The sequence below is a fragment of the Pelophylax lessonae genome, assembly GCF_965119305.1.
Source record: "Pelophylax lessonae genome assembly, chromosome: 6".
NCBI classification, from domain to species: Eukaryota; Metazoa; Chordata; class Amphibia; order Anura; family Ranidae; genus Pelophylax; species Pelophylax lessonae.
In genome coordinates, this window is record NC_138773.1 from 291,792,098 (window position 1) to 291,812,298 (window position 20,201).

Consider the following 20,201-nt stretch of genomic DNA (forward strand, 5'->3'; position numbering starts at 1 on the left):
ATCATTCTGAAAAAAAAAAAAAAATCAATATAATCAAAACTTCATAGAAGAAAGAATGACCAAAAAAATGTTAATGTTTTATTTTTTGGCGTCTCAACTGCTGTGACGTGTATTGTTAGATCTGCCAGCCTTCTCCAACAAAAGAATGTCAATTCCTTCCTTTAATTGATGTAAAACAAATTCATGTTATTAATCTTGCAGGACGGCACATTCAGCAGGACAATAATATCGGGGAATCTAGCGGCTGTAGATGCTTTTGTGAAATTCATAAGCTCGGCCAAGATACAAATTACTCAAGTCTTGATGAATGCTTTGAGATCCGCCAGCTCGGACAGATTAAGTGCAACGATTTTTCTTTCCAAAGCATTTTTTTTGTCCCTGTTAATGCCATTCATAGTTCTAGGAGAAACGGTTCTTAAAGGAAAATTTCCTGTTCTATGCAGCTCAAAAAAATTTGGATCAGTTGTAAATATCCTCCGTTCATTTCTCAAATGGCGCATCAGATGATATGGCCTCCCTGCCTTATTATAATAGTCAAGTCTGACATTAAAGCTAATGTGCACAAAGTGTATGCATATAATACCCCCCCCTCCCCCTCTTCCCTAATCAACATGCAATTAAAATGTTTCAATTAACCACTTGCCAGCCACAATGCATATATATGTTGCGGTTTGCAAGTGGTTTACCGGGGTTTTGGCTGAAGATATCAGCCGTAACCCCAGTATTTCTGTTGGCAGCCGGGGACTGGCCCTCTCCTGAAAGCGTTCCAAGCTGCTGGAATGCATTCAGAAGCAGCAGGAGGGGACAACCCTTCCTGGTGTCTCTTGGGCTTACGGTTTCCCCCCAGCTTGTCCAAGAAATGATCCGATGGTGCCACTGGCTGGTCACAGAGGCGATAAAAGACTAGATTGTCTCTGATTGCCTCTATGGCCTTGGAGGACCTGAGCGACGTCATGACGTCACTTTTGGTCCAGGGTGGAAGTAAACAATTTTTTTTTTTTTAAAGCAAAAGATCAAAACTATTTTTTTTATCTTTTACTTTTAAAGGTAAAGAAGAAATTTGGGATCTTTTTGACCCCAGATCTCTCCATAAAGAGGACCTGCCATCCTTATTCCTATTACAAGGGATGTTTACATTCCACGAACGTGCGCAGCTTTAAAGCGTGACATGTTAGGTATCTATTTACTCTGCGTAACATCATCTTTCATATTATACAAAAAAAAAAACAAAATAGGATATATTTTGTGGGTTTTTTTTTTTCATTAACCACTTCCTGCCTGCCCTGTAGGGAATTGACGGCGGGAAGGTGGTTGTATTATGCTGATACGCCGTCATATGACAGCAGCAGGATAATGTGCTCTGCATGTCCCCAGGCTCTTTACCATGTGACCAACTGTGTCCAATCACAGCTGGTCACATAGTAAAAAGGAAGTGCCATTGATCGGTTTTCCTCGGTTTGTGACGGGCACGAGTAGAGGAGAGTTGATCTGAGGCTCTCCTAACAGGGGGGGGGGGGTCTGCACTGGTAATCAGAGCATTGATTACCAGTGCAGACCCTTGGTGGGTGCCACTAGAGCCACCAGGGATGCCCACCCATGACCCCAGGGATGCCCACCCATGACCCCAGGGATGCCCACAATGGCCACCAGGGATGGCAATCAGGGCTCAGGGAGCCTGCCAGTGCCCTTCCCATCAGTGCTGCCTGCCAGTGCCCTCCCCATCAGTGCTGCCCACCAGTGCCATCTATCAGTGCTGCCTACCAGTGCCCATTATTGCCCATCAGTGCCCATCAATGCCACCTATCATTGCCCATCAGTGCCGCCTATCAATGCCCACCAATGCTGCATATCAGTGCTACCTATCAGTGCTGCATATCAGTACCGCATATTAGTGCCACCCCATCAGTGCTACCCCATCAGTGCCACCCCAATAGTGCCTGACAGTGTGGCCTCATCAGTGCTCATTCGTGAAGGAAAAAACGTATCTATTTACAACATTTCATAACATAAACAAAAAACTTTTTTTTTTCAAACTTTTTGGTCTTTTTTTATTTGTTTAACAAAAAAGAAAAAACCTTGCGGTAATCAAATACCACCAAAAGAAAGCTCTAGTTGTGGGGAAAAAATTACATAAATTTGGTTTAGGTACAGTATTGCATGACCGCGAAATTGTCATTCAAATTGCAACAGCGCTAAAAGATATAAATTGGCCTGGGCGGGAAGGGGGAAAAGTGCCCGGTATTGAAGTGGTTAAAATTTATTTTTTTACAAACAAATTTTAAAAACCACTGCACAAATATAGTGTGACGTAAAAAATTGCAATGATCGCCATTTTATTCCCTAGGGTCTCTGCTAAAAAAATGCACTATATTGTATTGTCAAAAGTATTGGGACACCTGCCTTTACACACACTTAAACTTTAATGGCATCCCAGTCTTGGTCTGTAGGGTTCAATATTGAGTTGGCTCATCCTTTGCAGCTATAACAGCTTCAACTCTTTTGGGAAGGCTGTCCACAAGGTTTAGGAGTGTGTCTATGGGAATGTTTGATGAAGGGAGATAACACCGCCCAGGCTAGTCAAAGTCCACGATTCAAGGTGGGTGCTGAACCTCGGCTCGCCACCAGGAGAAGCATAAAAGAAGAAAATGGTCGCACACCACCACGGAATCCAATGAAGAAAGTTTCTTTATTCACATTAGTGGTACAAGGTACAGAAGGGTAGGACAGTAGACGCGTTTCACATGACTGCTACGTTCACAGTAGTAAACAAGCATGTAGCAGTCGTGTGAAACGCGTCTACTGTCCTACCCTGCTGCACCTTGTACCACTTATGTGAATAAAGAAACTTTCTTCATTGGATTCCATGGTGGTGTGCAACCATTTTCTTCTTTTATGGAAATGTTTGACCATTTTTCCAGAAGTGCATTTGTGAGGTCAGGCACTGATGTTGGATGAGAAGGCCTAGCTCACAGTCACCACTCTAATTCATCCCAAAGGTGTTCTATCGGGTTGAGATCAGGACTCTGTGCAGGCCAGTCAAGTTCCTCCACCCCAAACTCGCTCATCCATGTCTTTATGGACCTTGCTTTGTGCACTGGAACAGGAAGGAGCCATCCCGAAACTGTTCCCACAAAGTTGAAAGCATGAAATTATCCAAAGTTTCTTGGTATGCTGACACCTTAAGAGTTCCCTTCACTGGAACTAAGGGGCCAAACCCAACCTCTGAAACACAACCCCACACCATAATCCCCCCCTTCACCAAATGATTTGGATCGGTGCACAAAGCAAGGTCCATAAAGTTTGGGGTGGAGGAACTTGACTGGCCTGCACAGAGTCCTGACCTCAACCCGATAGAAGATCTTTCGGATGAATTAGAGAGGAGACTGCATCTTCAAAGGGTTATAATGTGAGGATGCAGGTTTGGAGGGAATTGAGAATAATCAGTTTCAACACAGGAGAGAACCTGCTACAAGTATGGGGGAAAAAAAAGATAAGACTGTAGTTCAGCTTTATGCAAATAGTGGCGTAAACCTGCATACAGCTATTCATTACTATGGAAGCCTTTATGCAACAGGCCTGGTTTTGTGTTGTATTTCCAAATTGCCCAACTACAATCATATAGTTTGTGTGTCTTTATGTAATCATCCCTATTTTCGGCCTTTTTACATTAGTCATCTTTCTAGAAACCACAGAACTTTGTATATATTAGCAAGCTTTGTTTTTCTACTTTAACAAACTTGCTCTATTTATCATTGTAATATTTCCTCCCTCTTGCTAGGAAGCTAACAGGTTCTCTCCTGCTATTGTTTACTGCATATTTAGTCCTTTCTGCTTTTACATACACATAGTAGTATGGTAATGGCCAGTGTGCTGTGGTGTAGTGATAAAACAACATATGGAAGAACCCACAGAGCCCAATGCTTGAAAATCAAGATCTGACTCGCAGCTTGTTGGGGGGGTGTATATACAACCAGAGACGTAAATAGAACCTTCAAGGTCCCAGTGCAAGAAACCATAAAGGGCCCCCTGACCACTAGCTAGGGCCCCCCATGGTGGCGAAACACCAGGGCCCGGACACAAGTGCGACCTTTGCAACCCTGGTGGTTCCACCACTGGTGTCAGTAATTTTTTTTTATTTTGTTATTTATTCACAGTTTTATTTATTTTTTATCATTTTATTTTTTTTAATTTTTAGGAGACCTGTTGGGGGGGCTTTGGTGAGATATCAGGGGTCTAAACAGACCTTTGATGTTCTACCCTTGAGACAGAGAAAGGAGATTGAGGACGCAGCCCTCAATCTCCTTCTCTGCAGTCTCAGCTGTGTAGAATGAATGTACAGAAATAGCTCTGTACAGAACTTCCTGTTCATTCACAAACTGGAGCATAGTAAAGACAGTTATGAATGAACACAGTTTACTATGCTTCAATTATAAATGGACAGAGTCAGTGATCGGTAGGGATCACTGACTCTATTCAGTCAGACAAGGAAGGGGCATGTAAATGACGCATTTACCAGCTCCTTCCCCCCCTCTTCATTCTGAAAGCATCCCCTGCACTAGCCGGCAGGAGAGGGGAGGGGGGATTCAGCAGCGCTGTGGGGGATAAGGGGGGGCCAGGAGAGAGCAGAGGAGTATGATCACAGCAGGAGGTGGATAGAAGGGGCGTAGAGGAACCGATCCCCTCCATTTTCCTCCTGCACCTACTGAAAAGCTGCAGAAAGAAAATGGAGGAAATTGGTTCCTCTACGTATATGCTGCCCCCCTACCCCTCCTATCCAGGTGTACAGGAGCTGCAAGGGAACATGCTCTGGCACTTGGCTCCAGTAACTTGCCTGACAGGGGCACTGCATCGTCCTAGGGGTGACAGGAGTCCCAGGCACCACAATGGGGGCTATCTGGCAGGTAGAATCTCTTTGATTTAGGGGAGGGGGGTAGTAAGAGGACGTGTGCTGGGGGGTGCTTTGGGAGGGGAGAGGACTTTTGCTAGAAGGTGTTGTAGGAGATTTTGAATCCAACAACCCCTGTATTACTTTCCCTCCCCTCCCAGTTACTGTGTCCCCTGCCTCTGTATAAATCCATAAACACAGACCTCAGATCATTAGCGCGGCTCTTTCCCTGTAATGTCCTCCTGTCTGTGTACAGTAGAACATAAGAGCCGAGGAGGAGGAGACTTCAGTGAGTTCTGTGTGCAGGCAGTCAGCAGGGAGACATGCTGGCTGCACAGAGGGGGAGATCACCAGTGTGGGACCCCGGGCACCTTGCAAGATATAGGGGCAGGTGTCCCAGGTTGCCCACACTAGCACACCCTGTTAGGCAAGTAACTGAAGCTCAGTGACAGAACTTGTTCCGGCACTGGGCTCTGGGATTCAGCACATAGTGCCTTGTGCTGGCACCGGCACCGCCCCCCCCCCCCCCCCCAGTGGAGGAACGCCAGGGCTCGGTTGCCAGTGCGACCTTAGCGGCTGTTGTAGTTCGGCCACTGTTTACAGCCTCTTCTTCCAAAGCTGCAGGCTGGGTTTATACAAGTAGCAGTGCTGCTTTAGAGCGGATATTAAAAAGAACCTGATTAAATTATTCATACATTAAAATGGTGTTTGTAAACCAGGGTACAGGGGCACCCTGGCGTACCTCTTGGGTTCTTCGGCATGCCTCAAACACAAGAACCAGTTTGTCAGAGATGGATGGGAAAACTTTGTTCCAGGGGGGTGCTCTGATGTGATGGGGGACATGGGAGGGAATATGGGGGGCTTTCATGTATAAGAGGGACTCTGATGTGATGGGAGGACCTCTGACATGTAGGGGTAGATCTCTGATGTGATGGGGAACCTCCAAAGTGAAATGCGGCGTCTGATATGAAGTTAATTTCATCAGGGTGGTTGCGTAGATTGTCCCAGGCCTACGTTTTCCATTGATAAGTAACATTTATGTTTTTATATATTTTAGACTGGGGTGCCTACAGATAGTGCATTGCTATCAAAGGGTGCTGCAACCTAAAAAGATAGAGAAACACTGCATTAAAACATCATGAAATGTGTTTATAGCAGAAAAAGTTTATGTACCTGAATTTGTCTGGATATAAGCCACAGGTAATCCCTTGTACAACAGCATTTAAACTGGGAGAAAGAGGTCCAGCACTAGCAGCCAATCAGGCTCTGCTGTTAAAAAGAGGAAAGAATAGACGTCAGAGAAGAGTTCAATCAGCAATCAGGGGGTGTTTTCTGTAACAAACTGTGGCTGCTCAAGTGGAACTGCACTCTTTCAATCAACATTGATTAATTTTAATCCTTATGCTGCTAGCATTAGTAAATACATAAGAAAGTATGTCATATTTACTTGTTTGAAACCTTCTTTTTAAAATGTCTTCAGTTACTTCCTGGTTTCTTGCCTTGACAAATGGTGTCATACATCCCAGGAGTCTTCAGGAGGGGAGGGGAGAAGGAAGGGTTTTATCAGCTAAGCACACTCTCCTGCATTACAGCTTGAGCTAAGGGGGGTGGATGAATGGAAGTAGATGCTAAATAAATAATTTTGCATCTACTTCCACTTCACACTTGAGACCATCCTGGGATTGGTACCCGCACTATAGAGGACCCTCTTCCTGGATTCATTTACCACTCGCTCATGTGACCCACCCTAACAGGGGGTCCAGGGTTTCCGGTAAGCTGACACCTAATCTGTTGCACGGGGTGATGATGTTTTCCTTGCACTGACTCCATCTTTGGTGGCTGGACTCTCATATCTGTTTTATTGAGGATTATCATCCGTTTAATATTTGGACTCTTACCTTTCAGTGATTTGTCCTATATTAATGATTGGCGCTGTACTTTTATTTATCTTTTCATTACCATAGTTGTATTTTTTGTACTGGCTGCCTAGGTTCATTATCGTTTACCTATCCTGACTGTGACTTAAGAGCGGCCTTTTTTCCTATTATTAAATAAATCATTTGCTCCTACTCAAGATGGCCACAACCAGAAATGGTAGTAGGCCTTTTTTAAAGCAATTTGTCAACAACATAAAGTATGGAGACATGGATGGATGGATGGTAGAGTTTGCTTTGAATAATAACAATGAAGTAAATAGCGTTTTTGGTTTGTGGTGCTCAGATGCAGTGAAGATCCGCTTTCAGCAGTGACGGTTGAGGACTTGGCTGTGCTGTCTGGCAGGGGTGTCTGAATTCTAATGCCCCGTACACACGTGCAGATTATCTGAAGACTTTTGTCTTCAGATTTACCTTTTCTATGTAGTGCAAGGGCCTGCCGGATTGCATACAAATTGAAAGTGTTTAGGTTTGACCTCATATTACATGGTTTTGGTAAGTCTACAGACAAAAGTCTTCAGATAATCTGCACGTGTGTACGGGGCATAAGAGTATCTGAACAGAATTGAAAATCCTTTTGCACAGTTCACATACAGTATATGCACTGCAAATGTGATTATAGCTTCTTACCTGGAGTTTATCCGTTTTTTCATGTACATAGTCATTTATAAGGATAAAGAACAGCCAATGGTGAATTACAAAGATAAGCAGCATCTGACAGTGGCATGTTGAATACATAGACAAAAAGATAAGCAATTACCTGGAGGGATGAAAAAGGAAAAAAAGTGGTTTGCAGCGTTCTAGATGGGAAAGCATCACATGATGAATGGAAGCTTTTACTGTACTGTCTTCTTGAGGAAGTTGGTTATACTGACAAAGGCTTGGCAGTGATTCCACATTCTGGGTTTACTAAATTTAATAGTTGGGTCAAATCCTTTTGATGTTGGCAATTTATGAGTGCCGGCATCCCAAAAATGAACCATTTCTAAAGTATCATGAAACACAGGACTTTATTTCCAGCATTCAAAAAGGATTATTATCCCACAAAATTCATACCAAAATATATAAAATTTAAACATTATAATAATTTATTTAATACAAAAATAGTATGTATTTGTTGTGGTGCATTGAGGGTCAGGTGTGTGCGCATTTATATGCAATGGGGCACTATTAAAAAAGAATAGCAAGCTGTGTCAATTGCTATGGCACAATACAATATGCGCACGCAATGTGAATGCGGTCATGTCAAAAATAATGCCCAGGTGAAATCTACAGTAACCCAGCATGTCGGCATCAATATCACACACAATTAATTAAAAAAAAATATATAATAATTGATTTCATACAAAAATAGTTAATAACATCATTAATAATTGATGCTGTAATAATTAGTGCTCTGTGTTTGTGACTTTTTTAACTATTTTTATATGAAATTATTATATATTTTTATATGAATTTTATGTGATATTGATGCTTTCTACCAATTGACATAATATCAATGAGTTTTCTGTGTTTTATTAAGAGACATTCTGGGTTAAAGTAGATTTCCCCTGGAATTTATTTGTGCCATGATTTTTAGACCGCATTTACATTGTCTGTGCATGTTTGGTATGTGCCGTAGCACTGGACACACCTTACAATGTATGCCCTACGGGTGCCTTGCTTTTCATTTTTAATTGGCAACCCAACACACATAAACTAGGGATCGACCGATTATCGGCAAAGCTGATATATCGAGGGCCGATTTGCACTTTCCCCAATATATCCCCAAATATTACCGATATTTTGGAAAGTGCTTGTACCGGAGTGATGCCTGCAGCTAGAGGCATCATTCCGGTACCGGCATCTATAGTCGACGGTCAGCTGTCTTGTAATGACAACCGATGCGGCTAAGAAGCCGCTTGGCTGTCACTACAAGGAGCGGGAGGGGATGTGCCTCCCCTCCTGCCGCCTTCTGCGGCTCGCCTGGGTCTCCCGTCCCACCGGGAGACCCAGGCAACCAGCCTGCACGGCCGCTGAAGACCCGATCAAAGCCGCATTCAGCTCTGATCGGGTCTCCATGCAAAAACCAGGAAGTGAAGTCATAACATAACTTCCAGGTACTGGCGCCAGATTCAAAAAAATAACAGCATTCAAAACAGCCAAACTTGGCGTTTTGAATGCTTTTAAGTGCAGAGGAGGGGTTTGGGGGATTTTAGACTCCCAGATCCCTCCACAAGAGTACCTGTCAAGTAAAAAAAATGTAACGTAAATGTACGAAAATATCGGCCCATATCGGCCGATATCGATACGCGATGACCAAAATATCGGTATCGGAAATGAAAAAACTATATCGGTTGATCCCTAACATAAACACACAAAGCAAACACACCTGACCCTCAGCGCACCACAAAATATACACTAAAGTGTAGGAATAGCCAAAACCTTTTTTATACCAATGAATAGATTGGTGAAGGGTTAGAACCCTTGTCAGATTTTTAATGCTGTGTCACCACTACATAGATTCCCCCTTGCTATCTGTCCCGGAGACTATTATTATCACCAAGACAGGAAGCAATGAAAGATCCAAATTTAGATAAAGATATACAATAAAATAATAAATAGTATAAAAATATATTTAAATAGAGCTCTCACCTGAACAAGTGGTAAGGCAAAAATCACTGATGGGGACACTTATTTTTGTGACTACTGTTTAAGAAGCCAGTATGCCTTTTTTTATATATAGATTTCCTTTAGTTTCTTCTTGAATCTTCAGTACAGGAAGTGAAGAGAGTTTTCCCGAACACGGCAACAAAAATAAGCCGATAGTGGGTTTAGGCCTTCCTTTCACTAAATCAAAAAAACAAAGATTGAGTTACACATATAACGAACAACTGGCCACTGCCCCACCTATAACTGGCCTTCACAGCAAGGAGCACATGGAAGGGCAACGCATCCAAAACAAAACCAAAGAAAATTCCTAGCTCAACTCACCAGCCAACTGCTAGACAGGATAATTCGGTTGGTAGCAGATTGGCTGGCGAGTTGAGCTGGGTTTTGTTTTGCATGCGTTGCCCTTCCATGTGCTCCTTGCTGTGAAGGCCAGGTATAGGTAGAAGCAGTGGCCAGTTGTTTGTTACTGATGTAATATTGGTGAGGGGACACACTGGACAACTTTGCTGGCATGGCGCTATATGCTGGGTGTCCAGTGTGCCCCTGTGCCTTTAAAGGGTGGGCTCCCTCCAGGCTCACCTGCTCTCTATCTATCTCTTACAATGTATGTGCTTCCACTGTGGAGGCTCTCAAAAATTTACAAGAGTTAGGACTGCAGAAATATTGGGGTGCCTTGGAGCACACTGCAGCAAATGTGTGCTAACTAAACCCCTGTTTTTAACGCAAACTGTTAGACAGGATCATTCGGTCTGTAGCAGGCTGGCTGGCAAGTTGAGCTGGGAATTTTCTTTGGTTTTGTTTTAAGATACATATATGCCTTCCCTGTGGTGCATTGTAAAAAGTAAGTCAGGTGCCTTTGTTGGCTCTTAAACCGGGCCATGACTAACTTGGCTATGTGAGTCAATGTGGAAAAAAAAAGTCAGTCGACGTTTGTTTGACAATACCTACATACGAGTGAATGTGCCTTTTTTTTATATAAGCTTTTTTTATATTTAGCTTTATTTACAACATAGATGTTTCAAAGTGGTGATGTAAGCTTTAATTTAATGAATGTACTTTAATGTTTTTTCTTTTTTTTTAATTATTAGATTCTTTGTGACAAAGAAATACTGCAAGCAACAGATGCACTAAAGTGGTCGGAGAAGGGCACTTCTGAGAATCTTGCAAACAATGTGGCCCACAGCAGGGTTCACAGCCCCCTACGTCTGTTTGTCAAGCAATCAGCTCTCCAACGGCAAGGTCAGCTCTCCTACTTTGACACCACAGAGCATTTTTGGAACTGGCTCGCCAACATCACCGACACCCAAGAGTCTCTAGTACGAACTAAACGGCGGCCTATAGTTAAAACTGGAAAGTTTAAAAAAATGTTCGGCTGGGGAGATTTTCACTCTAATATCAAAACTGTCAAGTTGAACCTGCTCATCACGGGCAAAATCGTGGACCATGGAAATGGAACCTTCAGTGTTTACTTTCGTCATAATTCCACAGGGCTCGGAAATGTTTCTGTGAGTCTCGTTCCACCCTCCAAGGTGGTGGAGTTTGAACCTGCTGCTCAGTCTACCCAGGAGAACAAAGACACCAAGTCCTTCAATTGCCGGATTGAGTATGAGAAAACAGACAGAGCAAAGAAGACAGCTTTGTGCAACTTTGATCCTTCTAAAATCTGTTACCAAGAACAAACCCAGAGCCACGTATCCTGGTTGTGTTCCAAACCCTTTAAAGTTATTTGCATATATATTGCTTTCTTCAGCATTGACTATAAACTTGTGCAAAAAGTTTGTCCTGATTATAATTACCATAGCGAGACACCCTATTTGTCATCTGGTTGAAGAACTTTTGTTGATAAAACTAGAGTACCCTATCAACAATTGTCAGGGAAGACTTTATGTATAAAACAAACTTTGTGCTTCAACAAATAATCTTTCTTTTCCCGGTGGCAACAGAGTCCATGTAACCCGTGTTAGAATTGCATAATACATTTTGGTTTAGTAACGTTGAATTGTTTTTGTAGTTTTGATGTAGGAAACACAATTCAGTGCAGAGCGCAGAGGCTTCTACAAAAGCCACAGTGGTCAATCTTTTAGGGGTAGTCAATCTTTTGGAAGTTGGGCAGCCAAATAAAGGCGTGTCACTTTCTGCAATATATTTAGTTAATGTTGCCATTTTTCCAAGACCCCAGATGTGCTAGTTAAGGGTATTGTAAATCTGGCACCCAAAACAACAGATTGTGGGACCCTGGTTGTGGTACCGACCCATTGATTGAGCACTTGTGGTTGAAGTTGTGATAGAGTTTACAAAAATATATGAAGATTGAAACACAGACAATGATCACTTGCCTGATGCAAATGGAAATTCCTTTATACTTTGGTGTTCTAATGAAAGTATCTCTTATCTAATATAATCAATGGTTAATGTCTAAAATTAGTCTTACTTATTTATACTAATTGCTTTTAAGGGGAGAGGGGACATAATCATTTTGAAAGCTAGACAGTAAAAATGATTTAGGTGAAATTATTTAAAAATGCTACTAAATGATCAGCAGATAGCCTCAACTAAACAAAAAAAAAAAATAGTGGTACACAAAGACATTGGATATTGGTCATTTGTCATTCATCTAGAACAGGGGTCTCCGACTTTTTAGTACGAGGGCCACATTATATATTTTATAAATATTGAGTTTTATAAACGAATGAATATGTTTTGCTTGGAGATTTTTTTTTGTAGTCAGCATGATATGATCCAGAATAACATAACTGAACTGAAAGAACTTCAGTAAAACAAAGCAAATACATTCCAAAAAAACGTGAGCCAATAAAACAGGCCGAACAAAAATACATTTAGTCTGCACCTTTCTCACCCCCCTAGCTCCCCCTTACATTAGGGTCCCCATTATAGTCCCCTTTACATCAGTGTCCCCAAAAGAATCCCGCCTACATCAGGATCCCCATCAGAGTTCCCATCTGAGTCCTTTTATCAGAGTCCAATGAGATTGTGCACATCAGTTGCCAGGGCAGATAAAATATTGTAGCAGGCTGTAGTTTGGAGACCCCTGTTCTTTAGGGATGAAGCAAACGGAGTTTTCACTTTCCCCGAATTTTATCAAATTTCAGGAGATTTCAGTGAAATTTTGCCATTTTTGTGAAGTGCATTGGAATGTAAGAGGAGGACAAATTTAAGACAAATTTAAAGTGAAACTATACACAACTCTCCACCAGCAATGCAATGTCTGCAGGCAATCTTGCTTGAGCTATCACCTTCACCTAGTCTTCTTCTGAGTTCATTCATCCCAGTAGATGCAAAAATTGTACGCTGAGCTGCACATATATACCTTGTCACAAAGACTAAAATTTGTTATAAATGAGGACTGATGGGAAGTCACCTGGGCACCACATCCCCAGCAGAGTATACACAAAAAGCCCTATTACAGATAATGGGACTTTCAAGGTGCCAGCAATGCAAAGCATTTCACAATACTTAAGATACTTTATTGCTACATGTATCATTCATTATAATCCATCATCGTAAAAGAAATGGGTGATAATTACTCCCAACACATCTTCTGCTTGCACAGCATGACCTGTATCATTTGACATAACAATTCAGTACATATTCTCCATAAATGGTGACAGCTGTTCATGAACGTTGGTAAGCAGTTTCTTTAACATGTTTCACGATAGCTTCCTCAGGAGGATGTACTACCAAATATAGATGTGTTGCATCCACTCAAGGGGAGAAAAGAGGCATCAATGATCACAAGGCTAGAACAGCCATTTCCAATATGCAGAGGGGGCCACAAGTGTATGGGCTGGGCCACTCATCCTGCACGTGGGGGTGCCTTTTATCGTGCACACACTCATCCTTGCCTGGGACCAGGCGGGGACTGCGGTCATGTAAGAATCAAACATTGGGGAAGTTCTCTGACTCAATGATGAGCCGTGACACCGTGTAGTAATAAAAGTAGAGTCCCAAAAACAAAAAAGTAGAGTCCCTCTGAAAAGTGTTATTTCATGTCACTACACATTGTTGCTCAATGTTAACTCTTTCTCCCCGCCCTGGGCCAGCCACTAACTATAGGATAATAAAAAAATAGTGCAGCGCAATCCTAATGGTATTTTAACACATGAAGTCCCAAAAATATCAGGTGTCCATATAAGCAGATATATGTCCCCAGTGGTTAGTGGTCCTAGAACAAATTCATGCGATTCTTGTGTCCACACGGGTGCTCACACAATCCCACCACCTGTTATCACTGCCGCTCACCTTTTTTTTTATTTATGGTATTATCAAGTCCAGCGCTAAATATTTTTTCAATTTTCATTCTTAACTATACTAGGATACCTGTAGGCAAACTGCCTACAAGTATACCACAGGAAGAAACAATAGGGGTGATGCACCCACTTTTAAAAACCAATACAGGTATGAACAAGGAGGGACGTGGAATGAATGACAAAGAAGGGCATCTGCACAATCAGAAAAAATGGTTTAGTTTGTGACACCCACATGTAGCTGCTTCCACTGACTACAAACTCCAATAAAATGTATATGATGTGTTGGGAGTACTGGCCTGTACACACAATCAGAAAATTGTATGAAAAATACTGCTTTCGAAGTGATCGTACGACAATTTGATGGTTAGTACCAGTGGCAGCCTGTCCATACGGGGCGCAGGGGCATCGTCCCTCTAATCTATGCGCCCCGCCCCTCATCTACATGCAGAGCGCCGGACGGACGATGAATTTCAATGGGGTTTTTTTTTTTTTTTTAAGCATGTGATTAGAACCTGAGGCTTTAATTGGCTTAAAAAAAGGGTAGGCCCGGCCCACCCAGTTGTGTGACAATAATATCCAGCCACCACTGGTTAGTACACAGATTCTGAGAGCCGATCACTACAGTTCACGTGAAAATTTTTCTCGTGTGATACCAAATCGTACGATTTTTGTTAAGGGCTCTTTCACACACTCCGTCCGCTGGACGGAGTCCGTTTTTCTCAGCGGGGGATCGAGCCGCCGATCCCCCGCTGAGCAGCAGGAGGACAGCTGTGTCTCCGCGCTGTGTGCGGAGACACAGCTGACAGTTCCCCATGCATCTCTATGGGGGAAATCGGATGTCAACGGACCGTCAGTCCGTTCTCACCCGATCCCATCCGATCCGATCCACTGGACGGATGGAAAATAGGGTTTCCATCCGTCCAGATTTGACGGATCAGATCGGGTCGGATGTCAGCGGACATGTCTCCGATGCCCCATAGGAATGCCAGGGGGGGATTGTTCAGATCCGCCAAAAAAACGGACAGGCGGATCTGAACAGTCCGCCTGTGTGAAAGGGGCCTTAATCAGTTAAACAGTTTTTGTCCAAAAATACAATGCCAATACAATACATCACTTCCAAATTTTTATTCTGTCGTACGAGAAATTTTGTAACTTTAGTAACCTCTTTATTTTCGATACGGAAACTAGCATGCAAAAAAAAATGAACGATTAATTGTCCGATAATCTCTTTGTGTGTACCAGGCTTAATATTTCTTTTATGATGATGGATTTTAACTAATGATACATGTACCAATAAAGTATCTTTTAAATATTTTGATGTGTTTTGCATTGCGGGCACCTTTGAAGTCCCATTATCTGTAATAAGGCTTTTTTCTGTATTGTCACAAACATTGCAAGCAGGCAGATAAGAATTCTTTATTGCAGAAAAGACATTGTTTGTGCTCACCTCTATTCTTTTAAAGAAAGTGGTGTCTGTGTTGTTGGGGAAATTTTCCTTTACCTTCCTTCTGAGACACCACAGGAAAAAAAAAATTTGCAAAGTGAAGGATATTTCCCTCTTAGTAGGCTACTGCTGTTTGACAATTTTTACCATTGCCTGACATCATCAATGCAAATTTTATTTCAGAGGCAGTGCTCTTATTTCATGATTTTATGAGAACATGGGTCGTTAATGCCAAGCTTGTTTGACAATCGGCAGTAGTAGTCAAGTGGCCAAAATTTTCCAGCACTCCAGTGGCATCGTATCCGTCTGAACGTCCGTTAAAGATGCCGTGTATTGTCTCCCCATGTCATTTTAATATACACCCTTCAGCTGTCCATTTTTTCTTGATTTAGTTCTAAGATTAGTTTTAGCGAAAGTCAGATTCACTGCTTCATAAATATGCCCCTTGAGGTATATATGAAACTTAATCATTAATATCTTATATTAGCATTAGCACGTTAATAGGATTTTAAAAGTAATTTTCAATATTTTTAAATCTGCAGTTTTTGTTAAAATAATTACAAAAAAAGATTTCCCAGCAAACCTGCAAACAAACCAAATTGACACTGTCTAAAAATTCAGGCTAAAATCAGAGGGTTTCTTTGCACACATTTCAAAATATAGGTGGAAGACGCAGTGCCCATGTCAAGGCTCCTCTGTACACTGCAGTCCTATCTCTTTATTTTTGAGAGTCCCCAAGTTGGAGCATTCATAGCAGTGGATAAATTGAAGGGAATGTTTGCCTGGAGGGAGCTACCCCTCCTTAAAAAGACAGCGACACATTGGATGCCCAGCAAGAGCACAATGGCAGCTGGTGGCATTCTATTGGGTCGATTTACTAAAAACTGGAGAGTGCAAAATCTGGTGCAGCTGTGCTTGGTGGCCAATCAGCATGTTCAGTTAAAGTGATTGTAAAGCCTCCTTTTTTTCCAAGAAAAACAACAAACATGTTACACTTACATGTTACTCTTACTCTGTGCAGTTGGTTTTGCACAGAGCAACCCCGATCCACCTCTTCTCAAGTCCCTTTTCGGCTCTCCTGGCCCCTCCCTCTCTTTCAGTGCCCCCACAGCAAGCAGCTTGCTATGGGGGCACCCGAGCCAAATCACAGCTCTGTGTATCCATTCAACTGCAGATTGGCCCCTCCCCTCTCTCTCCTGATTGGCTAGATGACTTTGATTGACAGCAGCAGGAGCCAATGGCACTGCTGCTGTGTCTTAGCCAATGAAGAGGGGAGTTCCAGATGACTGAGGCTGGATCGAGATGGGCTCAGGTAAGCATGGGGGGGGGGGGTTGAGAGGGGCTGCTGCACAGGTTTTTTATCTTAATGTAAAGAATGCATTTGGATAAAAAACCTTCTGACTTTACAACCCCTTTAAGCTTTGACAAAAAAAAAAAAAAAAAATTGGAAGCTGATTAGTTTCTATGCAGAGCTGCACCAGATTTTGCACTCTTCAATATTAGTAAATCCGATCCAACGTGTCCCCACACCAAATCGCTGAACAAGCTACACCCCAATTTATAACTAGCCTTTGCAGTAAGGTGCACATTGAAGGGCAATGCACATCAAAAACAAAAATTTCCCAGCACACTTACCAGCTAGCTTGCAAACAAACCAAATTGATTCTGTCTAACGAGTCACATTAAAATCAGAGGATTTCGTAGCACGCACTTGCAAATATATGTGGAAGCCGCAGTGTCCACCCCAAAGCTCCACCGTGTACTGCGGTCCTATCTCTATATTTTTGAGAGTCCCCAAGTTGGAGCATATGTAGCAGTAGATAAATTAGGAGCAGGTTTGCCAGAAGGGGGCACTCCACCATAAAGGCGTAGGGAGACATTGTTGTCCCCACACCAAATCAGCGAACAAGCTATAAGGATGGCAATCGCCCAGATTTATAACAAGCCTTTTCAATAAAGTGCACATGGAATACCTGACAAATAAATCTCCCCACACGGGCAGCAATAAAAACTTTGCTGGGGTTTCAGAACACCCCCCAACTCTATTAAAATAATTAAATAAAAAAAAAAAAAAGTTTCAGATATGAGCTAAATAATTTTGGTAGGCGTGGGAACATTTTGATTCAGTTGGTAAAAGACAGAGATCATCCAATGTCTATGAGTACCTGTTTGATAACAAAAAAGCAAAGCTCTGATTGGTTGGTTTATGCACATCTGCACTTTGAGAGTAACAAATCCAGAAAAAAATTCATCAGCAGCTAAATGGGGAAACATTTTCTGAGAAGCCCTCCAAGCTCTGCGCCTATATGCCTAAAGAGCTGTTTTCTTTTCCATTTTATTTCACTGTATGTCCCTGTATTGTTTAGCTGTTTGTTCACTTGTCTTCATCACTGTACAGCTTCAAGAAATATATGCAGAAGAAATTATACTAATTATATAAACTCAGAGACTGTAATGTCTAATTATGAAGGGTGATTAAATTATTATTATTATTATCATTATTATTGTGATCTTCAAAAACAAAAGAAAAGGCAAAGAAACAAAATCGCACAAGAAACTTTTAGACCTCATGTACACAGGGAATTTTAATTTCTCCTCTGAACTAGTGTCAGAAATAGGCCGGGTCCTTAAGTTAAGGTGACCAGGTTTATAAAATGAAATCCGGGGACATATCATTTTCTTTTGCATTTTTGCATTATTGCAGCGGACAAATCAGACACTATATTGCACTTTTTTTTAGGGACCAGTGACACTAATACAGTGATCAGTGATAAAAAATATGCACTGTCACTGTACTATTGACACTGACTGGGAAGGGGATAACCTCTAGGGCAATCAAGGGGTTAAATGTGTGCCTAGCCAGTGTTTTCTCACTGTGGGGAAGGTGCTTATACTAAGGGAAAGCATAGATCCCTGTCCCCGTTTTGCAGGAACACAGGATTAATGTTTTCCATACTGACAGACCGCCTGCCGTTCTGCCTGTGTACAGAACGATCGGCGGGTACTGGCAGACATCGAGTGCGCCGGACCCACTGATCAGCTCCAATACCTGCAAATGCAGGATCAAGTATATATATATATATATATATATATATATATATATATATATATACAGTATATATACTGTATATATATTTATATATATGCACATGATCCTGCACAGCGCGACCGCCCTGTAGCAGTAAATCTGCTATGGGGTGGTCGGCAACTGGTTAAGATCATCAACATTGTGATAACACACAGGCAGGGGGGCGGTCTATCATGGCTCTGTCACAGTGTGTCACATGACATGGCTGCTGGGTGCTGATTTTGTTAAATTATGACCAATAAGCAGCCATGTTATGTGAAACACTGACAGTGTACTGCCAGCCAGAGCCATAATAGAGCGCCCCCTGCCTGTGAGTTATGATACCATCCATGATGCTAGAGAGACAGACACCGTTCAATGTAGTCTATTTACAGACACCCCCAAAGTGCACCTATGATGAAGCCTTGAAGGCACTGGCAGCCCCACCATCAGATCTACTTCTCCTCTGTTCCTGCTGCTGGACACTGTCAGCTGAGCTCAGCTGCCTCTCTCTGCCTGTCACTGCCGCAGATGCCGCCTCACAGCTTCTAAAGTCTCGCTTTCCTGGGCCCCCACTACTACTGGGTGAGGAGCAGAGCAAGATCACTCTGCTGGGTAAGGCAAGGAGATAGGCAGGCGGCTGGCCGGGACTTGAGTCAGGGCAGAAGAACATACGGGTGGGAGCGTAATGGGCATGCGCCTGAAACTGAAGAATTAGTCCCTCCACTCCGACCAGCACAGAGAGTGGCACGGATAATGGAAAAAATACAACCCCCTGAGCTAATAGGAGCGGCGGAGCAGGGGGGTGTAATTCAGAACTTTTATTCTGCACTGACTGTCTTTGAAAGTTCCCGGTCCCCTGTTCAAATCCAATCCAGGGACAAAACCGGGGACAGACTTGGTTCGTGGACAGTGTCCTCATTCCGGGGACTGTCCCAAGAAACCGGGGACATCTGGTCACACTACCTTAAGTGGTTGATCTTTATATTTCAGACAATAGTTCTAGTGTATGTCTGAAATATATTAAGAAGAATAGGAGCAGAAAGTGGAATTACACTTGTAAACTAAACTGAAAATTGCAGCAGGGCTCTGTCCACAATAGGTGGTAAAATATACATTTGTGTTCTTACAATTGCCGCAAAGTGAAAATTGTTGCCTGTCAGTTTTTTAGGTAGACCTGTTCGGAAAGGTCCATGCATTCCTAAGGACCAGCAGGTGTAAATGGACTTGTGTCTGTTTACACCTGTCTACCTCTGGGTCCAATTCGGCCTGCTAAAAAAAAAAAAAATGGAGGACGACTGCTCCCTCTTCTGTTTGGGCAGACCGGATTGGAGGCAATCAGGTGTAAACAGACAGTGGAGTCTACTCCCAGCTGCCCATAGAGCAGAGTGGGCTCTGTCCGTTTCTGCTGTGCAAAGTGAGAGCAGACATGGACCTGTCATCCACACCGCACTGCTCTGATCAGCTTACAGATCCCCTGCTGATCAGAACAGAATGTGCCCACGTGAAAGGGCCCTAAAAACTAAAACCTGAGCTTGCATTGGATGCAGTGAATTCTTAAAGAGCCTGTACAAGCCTTTGGAAAACACAATGCATAGATGAGCCAGTCCACTTCTTGGGTAACTGGTGGCGCGATTTTTGTGCTTGAGTCCTCAGGCTTGCACATCTGCGGTCATTACAGGAAAATCCCACTGCCTCCTTTGGATGTTTATTTTGAATTATGAAGAATGCAACAGCTGAATGGGCAGGAACACTCAAATGTCCAAAAAAATAAAGAACGGGAAATATGGCAGAAGTATCACCACTGGGGAACCCCAAGGGCCTGAAATGACCCACTTGGGTGGAATGACCCTTTAACCACTTAAGCCCCGGAAGATTTTACCCCCTTCCTGACCAGGGCCTATTTTGCGATTCGGCACTGCGTGACTTTAACGGACAATTGCGCGGTCGT

General features: G+C 42.7%; 1 protein-coding gene across 1 annotated transcript in view; it reads left to right on the forward strand.

The window, feature by feature from the left end:
• The window catches only part of NXPH2 (neurexophilin 2), a 197,106-nt gene extending 184,927 nt beyond the window's left edge, over window positions 1-12,179 (forward strand). The window contains exon 2 of the mRNA XM_082262106.1: window positions 10,560-12,179. Coding sequence (XP_082118232.1) covers window positions 10,560-11,300 — 741 coding nt within the window. The 3' untranslated portion in view covers window positions 11,301-12,179. The remainder of the gene's footprint in view (window positions 1-10,559) is intronic.
• Window positions 12,180-20,201: the final 8,022 nt, after the last annotated feature.